At 48.1% G+C, this 8,801-nt stretch overlaps 1 protein-coding gene across 1 annotated transcript in view; it reads left to right on the top strand.

The window, feature by feature from the left end:
- Positions 1 to 156: 156 nt before the first annotated feature.
- Positions 157 to 8,801, top strand: part of mau2 (MAU2 sister chromatid cohesion factor) — a gene marked incomplete at its 5' end in the record, with an annotated part of 14,815 nt that continues 6,170 nt past the window's right edge. The window contains 11 exons of the mRNA XM_080546502.1: positions 157 to 402; positions 970 to 987; positions 1,323 to 1,388; positions 1,965 to 2,060; positions 4,592 to 4,686; positions 4,938 to 4,965; positions 5,432 to 5,587; positions 6,742 to 6,888; positions 7,796 to 7,886; positions 8,023 to 8,126; positions 8,338 to 8,415. Coding sequence (XP_080402628.1) covers positions 157 to 402; positions 970 to 987; positions 1,323 to 1,388; positions 1,965 to 2,060; positions 4,592 to 4,686; positions 4,938 to 4,965; positions 5,432 to 5,587; positions 6,742 to 6,888; positions 7,796 to 7,886; positions 8,023 to 8,126; positions 8,338 to 8,415 — 1,125 coding nt within the window. The remainder of the gene's footprint in view (positions 403 to 969; positions 988 to 1,322; positions 1,389 to 1,964; positions 2,061 to 4,591; positions 4,687 to 4,937; positions 4,966 to 5,431; positions 5,588 to 6,741; positions 6,889 to 7,795; positions 7,887 to 8,022; positions 8,127 to 8,337; positions 8,416 to 8,801) is intronic.

Raw genomic sequence — 8,801 nt, forward strand, 5'->3', positions numbered from 1 at the left:
TTTAGTCATAGTCATTGGCTGAACAGAACAGATACTGAACTTTTGATAAATCTCGCGAGACTTTAGTCATAGTCAATTGGCTGAACTGAACAGCTCCAGTCGCCTGATAGCGGTGGAAGATTGTTGTTGTTTTTGTTTTGTGCCACAAAAAAAAAAATGGCGACCAGCGTCGTCGGAGGAGGAGAGGCCCCGGAGTCCTGGTACCTGGCCCTGCTGGGCTTCGCGGAGCATTTCCGCACCTCCAGTCCCCCCAAGATCCGCCTGTGTGTGCACTGTCTCCAGGCCGTGTTCGGGTTCAAGCCGCCCCAGAGGGTCGAGGCCAGGACCCACCTGCAGCTGGGCTCGGTGCTGTACCACCACACCAAGAACAGCGAGCTGGCCCGGAGCCACCTGGAGAAAGCGGTGAGTGTTCCCTGGGAAAGACCGGGGATGTGTTTGTGGCCTAGGGGACGATATATTACCGTATAACTAGGACAACAAGCGCAGCAAAGTGTTGCTGATCAGAAAAGAAAAGTCAACAAATGGTTCATGCTAGTCTATAGCCAAAAGCTACCAGGGAGGGGGGGGTATTCCATCAACGCCACTAAAGGGAACAAATCTAGGTTTATTTCGATAAGTCTCGCGAGACTTCGAAAAAAGAAGAATCCAGGTTTATTTAGGGGTTTTTCCATTTAGGGGTTTAAATCTCGCGAGATTTATCAAAAAGGAGCCTAGATTTTCCCTTTAGCAACATTGATGGAATACCCCCCTGGCTGTAATATTCTGAGAATATACCTGAGCCAGTTTCCAAGTAACGCAGGTACTGAGAATGTGTACTGTAGCATCATGTAAGGACAGCTAGATAGCAATCCAGATTATGGATTAGATTATAAATTATTGAGTGAAGCATTCAACTGTATAACTGCATCATCAACCACACATCCTCAGCTGATGATGAAACTAACCTTTCGTTTTATGTTTCTTTTCTAGTGGTTCATATCGCAACAAGTATCCTTTTTCATAAGTGATTTCGTAAGTGATACTGAAACTGTGCTGTGTGTGTGTGTGTGTGTGTGTGTGTGTGTGAGAGTGTGTGTGTGAGTGAGTGAGTGAGTGAGTGAGTGAGTGAGTGAGTGAGTGAGTGAGTGAGTGAGTGAGTGAGTGAGTGAGTGTGTGTGTGTGTGTGAGTGTGTGTGTGTGTGTGTGTGTGTGTGTGTGAGTGAGTGTGCCTGTGTGTGTTACTCAAAGGGCACTTTGTAATGTATTCACTTTCACCTGTGTGTAATTTCTTGTCGTTTTATTGTGTTGTAAACTGCACTAAACTCCTTTACGAGTGATATCAGATCCCTCAATTTGAAGATGTCAAGTTTGAGGCTGCCAGTCTGCTGTCAGAGCTCTATTGTCAACAGGTAAGTGTTGCTCTCATCTCTACTCTGTTGGGGTTCAAGAAAAGGTCAAACAGGTCATCAGTTGCTCCTGTGCATAATGTTTACCATAGCACTAATCATTCAAGTCAACCAGTTCAATGTAAAACGTCCTACTCATTTCACATTGATTATATCAATGCCCTTATATCACTATTTGCACGTTGGGTTGGATACTAAACTGCATTTCGTTGTATAGTACTTGTACTCTGCTGCGATGACAATAAAGTTGAATCTAATCTAATCTAATATTATAATATGGTAGATAGATAGACAGACGTGTCGCAAATGATCCCGTCAGTAATCCTTGCGTTGTGTTTCTTCCTTCGTTGAGCTGCTTTTGCATGTAAGTGAACTCTGAAACCGTTAGACAAAGCAGGACACGAGTAGGCTAGTTTGTTTAGCAAAACATCCCTGATTTTCCACGTTTGTTTTCACGATCGTTCTGTGAGATTGACTTGTTATTGAGCCGTTTGACCAACCAAACAATGATGAACTGATGATGAATGAACTGATGCTTATCCCTTCCTCCCTCTGTCTGCCGCCTGTCTGTCTGTGAAGAATTTGGTTGACTCGGCGAAACCGTTGCTTCGGAAGGCCATCCAGATCTCCCAGCAGACACCTTACTGGCACTGCAGACTGCTGTTCCAACTGGCGGTGAGGCCCTATCACAGCCCTGTCACAGCCACATCACAGCCCTATCACAGCCCTGTCACAGCCCTGTCACAGCCCTATCACAGCCCTGTCACAGCCCTGTCACAGCCCTATCACAGCCCTGTCACAGCCCTGTCACAGCCCTGTCACAGCCACATCACAGCCCTATCACAGCCCTGTCACAGCCCTATCACAGCCCTGTCACAGCCACATCACAGCCCTATCACAGCCCTGTCACAGCCCTGTCACAGCCCTGTCACAGCCCTATCACAGCCCTGTCACAGCCCTATCACAGCCCTATCACAGCCCTGTCACAGCCCTGTCACAGCCACATCACAGCCCTGTCACAGCCCTGTCACAGCCCTGTCACAGCCACATCACAGCCACATCACAGCCCTATCACAGCCCTATCACAGCCCTGTCACAGCCCTATCACAGCCCTGTCACAGCCACATCACAGCCCTATCACAGCCCTGTCACAGCCCTGTCACAGCCCTGTCACAGCCCTGTCACAGCCCTGTCACAGCCCTGTCACAGCCACATCACAGCCCTGTCACAGCCCTGTCACAGCCCTGTCACAGCCCTGTCACAGCCCTGTCACAGCCCTGTCACAGCCCTGTCACAGCCCTGTCACAGCCCTGTCACAGCCCTGTCACAGCCCTGTCACAGCCCTGTCACAGCCCTATCACAGCCCTGTCACAGCCCTGTCACAGCCCTGTCACAGCCCTGTCACAGCCCTGTCACAGCCCTGTCACAGCCCTATCACAGCCCTATCACAGCCCTGTCACAGCCCTGTCACAGCCCTGTCACAGCCCTGTCACAGCCACATCACAGCCCTATCACAGCCCTATCACAGCCACATCACAGCCCTGTCACAGCCCTGTCACAGCCCTGTCACAGCCCTGTCACAGCCCTATCACAGCCCTATCACAGCCCTGTCACAGCCCTGTCACAGCCCTGTCACAGTCCTGTCACAGCCCTGTCACAGCCCTGTCACAGCCACATCACAGCCCTATCACAGCCCTGTCACAGCCCTGTCACAGCCCTGTCACAGCCCTATCACAGCCCTGTCACAGCCCTGTCACAGCCACATCACAGCCACATCACAGCCCTATCACAGCCCTATCACAGCCCTGTCACAGCCACATCACAGCCCTATCACAGCCCTGTCACAGCCCTGTCACAGCCCTGTCACAGCCCTGTCACAGCCCTATCACAGCCACATCACAGCCCTGTCACAGCCCTATCACAGCCCTATCACAGCCCTATCACAGCCCTGTCACAGCCCTGTCACAGCCCTGTCACAGCCCTGTCACAGCCACATCACAGCCCTGTCACAGCCCTGTCACAGCCCTATCACAGCCCTGTCACAGCCCTGTCACAGCCCTGTCACAGCCCTATCACAGCCCTATCACAGCCCTATCACAGCCCTATCACAGCCACATCACAGCCCTGTCACAGCCCTATCACAGCCACATCACAGCCCTGTCACAGCCCTATCACAGCCCTGTCACAGCCCTATCACAGCCCTGTCACAGCCCTATCACAGCCACATCACAGCCCTGTCACAGCCCTGTCACAGCCCTGTCACAGCCCTGTCACAGCCCTGTCACAGCCCTATCACAGCCACATCACAGCCCTATCACAGCCCTATCACAGCCCTGTCACAGCCCTGTCACAGCCCTGTCACAGCCCTATCACAGCCCTATCACAGCCCTATCACAGCCCTGTCACAGCCACATCACAGCCCTGTCACAGCCCTGTCACAGCCACATCACAGCCCTATCACAGCCCTGTCACAGCCACATCACAGCCCTGTCACAGCCCTGTCACAGCCCTATCACAGCCCTGTCACAGCCCTGTCACAGCCACATCACAGCCCTGTCACAGCCCTGTCACAGCCCTGTCACAGCCCTATCACAGCCCTATCACAGCCCTGTCACAGCCCTATCACAGCCCTGTCACAGCCCTGGACCGACACAAGCTGCCAAACAAATAGCTTTCCTCTAGAGAATGACTAATTCTGACTGTAAAATGACTGTAATCAATTCTACAATTCTGTAATCTAAGTTCAATCACACGCGCACACACACGCTGCTGAGAGATTAACACACACACACACACACACACACACACACTGCTGAGACACAAACACACACACACACACACACACTGCTGAGAGACACGCACACACACACACACACACACACGCTGCTGAGAGATTAACACACACACACACACACACTGCTGAGACACAAACACACACACACACACACACACACACACTGTTGAGATACACACACATACTGCTGAGAGACACACACACACACACACTTCTGAGAGTAACACCTCTTTCTCTCTCCGGCCTACACACGACACACACTCACAAGATCTTTCCTCATTTCATAAAAAAAATATCTACGGCTCTACGCCCTCGTGAATCAGTTTCAATACGTTTGTACATGTTTAGTTTCCTCCACCACTGGGTGGAAGTTGACGGACTGTTGTGTTTTGTGTGTTTTCTCCCCTCACAGCAACTACACACGCTGGAGAAGGATCTGGTGTCTGCGTGCGACCTCCTGGGGGTGGGGGCGGAGTATGCCAGGGTGGTGGGCTCGGAGTACACCAGGTATGACATCATCATCATCCCCTGTCCTCCTCGCTCCTGTGAGAGAACGCTGTACCACACCAGTATCTGAGCCATGTAATGCAGTGATGCAGTAATGCTCCTATCTTATCGAGACATCATTGTTCTGATTATGTTTTAGCTGTGTCAGTTATTGTTGATGTTACTGACGGCGAGTGTAATATGATCTTGGTAATATGATCTCTTATGTTCTGAATATCCTTGTTCTTTCTTCTTCCCCCATTCCTACACAGAGCTCTCTTTCTGTTGAGTAAAGGAATGGTGAGTTTGAGTCACGGCGCCGATATCATTTATTGTCAAGTCATGTTCAGGTTTTATCGCATTATAGTTATCCATTTCTCATGATTTGCATGCTTTAGACATTGCTTACCAAACTGTCTCATCTGTCCAATCGTTGCTTACCAAAGTGTCTGTGTGTCTCTGTGTGTGTGTCTCTCTCTCTGTGTGTGTGTGTGTGTGTGTGTGTGTGTGTGTGTCTGTCTGTGTGTGTGTCTCTCTGTGGTGTGTGTGTGTGTGTGTGTGTGTGTGTGTGTGTGTGTCTCTCTCTCTCGGTGGTGTGTCTCTCTGTGGTGTGTGTGTGTGTGTGTGTGTGTGTCTGTCTCTGTCTGTGTGTCTCTGCGTGTCTGTGTCTCTCTCTCTGTGTGTGTGTGTGTCTGTGTGTCTCTCTGTGTGTCTCTGTGTGTGTCTCTGTGTGTGTCTTTGTGTGTGTGTCTCTCTCTCTCTGCAGCTGCTGTTGATGGAGAGGAAGCTGGGGGAGGTCCACCCTCTGCTGACGCTGTGTGGGACCATCGTGGAGAACTGGCAGGGAAACCCCATCCAGAAGGAGTCGCTCAGGGTGTTCTTCCTGGTGCTGCAGGTCACACACTACCTGGACGCAGGACAGGTACGCACCCCCCCCCCCCCCCCCCCAGCACAGGTCCCAGTCCTCCACACAGACATATAGAACACATAGAACACACAGACATAGAAGACATAAGCCCAATGCACACGGCCCCAATTTTGTCGCACCGCTGAATTCGATTCCATTGTTTTGAATGAGACAATGCACACGGCATGCGATGCGATTTTATCGCACGACAACATTCGATTCTCCATTCACACCAATTGAAATAATTCAAAGAATTGAGAATCGAATGTTCGGCGGTGCGACAAAATCGGGGCCGTGTGCATTGGGCTATAGAACACACAGAGCACACAGAACACATGGAACACACAGACATAGAACACACAGACATAGAACACACAGAACACTGGGATTGTCCAGGGGGATAGAGAATCCCTTCAGGCCACCAGGAAGTCAGGAATGGTATTTTCCGACGTCTGACTGAATCTATTTTTGCACTTGCGAAGACAGCAAATGTGACACTTGGACGACACACAGCCACATGTGGAATCTTTGTTGCTGTCAAGTCAAATGATGGATGTTTTTTTGTTTTTTTATATATATAGCCTCTATTTATACATCTGTGTACACCATACTACACATAGCTACCTTAACTGTACATAGCTCATAACTGTATATACCTTTTACTACCATACTAGGTAACTATGTACCATACTAGGTAGTATGTATCTATCATGTTCTTATATCACTATTTGCACTCCCGGTTAGATCCTAAACTGCATTTCGTTGTCTGGTACTTTACTCTGCAAAGACAATAAAGTTGAATCTAATCTAATCTAAAGTCCTATAAGGGATGACTGATGAAGGATGTGGGGTCATATAAGGGATGACTAATGAAGGATGTGGGGTCCTATAAGGGATGACTGAGTGTGTGTGGTGGTGGTCTGCAGGTGAAGAGTGTATAAGGGATGACTGAGTGTGTGTGGTGGTCCTATAAGGGATGACTGAGTGTGTGTGGTGGTGGTGATGACTGAGTGTGTGTGGGTCTATAAGGGATGACTGAGTGTGTCTGGTGGTGATGACTAATGAAGGATGTGGGGTCCTATAAGGGATGACTGAGTGTGTGTGGTGGTGGTGGTCTGTGGGAGGTCATATAAGGGATGACTGAGTGTATGTGGTCTGGTGGTCTGCAGGTGAAGAGCGTGAAGCCGTGTCTGAAGCAGTTGCAGCAGTGCATCCAGACCATCTCCACACTCCACGACGACGAGATCCTGCCTAGCAACCCGGCCGACCTCTTCCATTGGCTGCCGAAGGAGCACATGTGTGTGCTGGTCTACCTGGTGAGAGCGGGCCTTTTGTTTAACCTTTGACCTTCTTGGTAAAAAAAATGGTACTCACTTTCACTTGAAGATTTCATGTGAAGATTTTGGGTCTCCACAACACAAGTTTCTGGGTTATTAAATACATCGTGATATATTTATGGGTTTATGAATAAAGGTCAATTACCAAGCTCCGGACCTGGGGTGATCGGGCCTTTTCAGCCGCAGCCCCGTCCCTCTGGAACGCCCTCCCCAACCACATCAGACAGGCCAACACCCTCCCAACATTTAAACAGGCCCTCAAAACCCACCTCTTCAAGCTTGCCTTCACTAGTTAACCCTCTCCGCCTCCCCCCCCTCCCCTTCCCATGTGTCCCAGCAGCACTACCTTAATTATACTTTCTTTCATTTGTTTTCTTAGGTCTTTTCACTTTGTAAAGCGTCTTTGAGTTTCGAGAAAAGCACTATATACAGGGTATTCGCGGTGTCTTGAAAAGTATTAAAAGTTGATAAATAAATTTTGGGAAAATCAAGACCCTTAATAAGTATTAAAAAGTCTTATCACGATTTTATGAGGTCTTGAATTTTCTAGGTATTTTCTGAATTAGACTCTGTCCAAAGAGTTTGAGTCCTAAAAACTTTTAGTAAAAGTTCGTGAATTTATTCGTTTTATTAAAAAACAAAGATGAACCGGAAATTCTGTGGTATGATAGTGGTCTAGTCTATTGCAAACTAAAACTGTTAAGTTAAAGGTGTCACTGATGTAAACGGTTACAGCTCGAAGTGGCGGTGAGGTCTGGAAAAATATTGACAAGGTCTTTAAAAAGTCTTAGAAAGGTATTGAAATTAACCTCAAGATTCCTGTATATACCCTGTATATAAGTCTGATGTATTAATGACTAGATTGTCTTTGTTTTCCCTCCTGCAGGTGACAGTGATGCACTCCATGCAGGCAGGCTACCTCGAGAAGGCCCAGAAGTACACAGACAAAGCACTCATGCAGCTGGAGAAGCTGAAAAGTGAGTTAGACTTTACAAACGTGTTCACCTCAAGTCACTGTGAGTTGTGGTTCACATGGTTGTGACTGGGGTTGACATCTGTGTGTGTGTGTGTGTGTGTGTGTGTGTGTGTGTGTGTGTGTGTGTGTGTTTACAGTGCTGGACTCCAGTCCCATCCTCTCCTCATTCCAAGTCATCCTGCTGGAGCACATCATCATGTGCAGGCTGGTCACCGGACACAAGGCCACGGCGCTGCAAGAGGTTAGCAACCGACCTTAGATACGGCTGTTGTTGTTGTTGTTGTTGTTGTTGTTGTTGTTGTTGGTGGTGATCTAAAAAAGTGGACATAGAATTTTGATAGCATAGAATGTTGTATAGATAGAATTTAGTGTACATAGTGGTGGTCGTGGTGGTGATGATGATGATGATGATGATGATGATGATGATGATGATGATGACGACTCTTCCTCAGATCTCTCAGCTGTGCCAGCTGTGTCAGCAGTCTCCCAGGTTATTCACCAACCACGCAGCCCAGCTTCACACGCTGCTGGTGAGTCTGTCTTCACTCTATCTCACACACACACGCACACACACACACACACACACACACACGCACACACACACACACACACACTTCTGAGTGTAATACCTCCTTCCCGCTCCGGCCTACACACAGACACACTCACAAGATCATTCCATCTAATCTAAAAAAGTGGACATAGAATTCTGTATACGTAGAATTTAGTATATATAATAATAATAATAATAATAATAATGCATTTTATATATAGGCGACTTTCAGAGCACTATATCGGATTTAGTATACCTAAACTTTGGTACACATAGAATTTAGTATACCTAAACTTTGGTACACATAGAATTTAGTATACATAAACTTTTTTTATACATAGAATTTTGTACACATAGAATTTTGTA

This window comes from Nansenia antarctica (assembly GCF_963989245.1).
Source record: "Nansenia antarctica genome assembly, chromosome: 16".
In the NCBI taxonomy this organism is placed as follows: Eukaryota; Metazoa; Chordata; class Actinopteri; order Argentiniformes; family Microstomatidae; genus Nansenia; species Nansenia antarctica.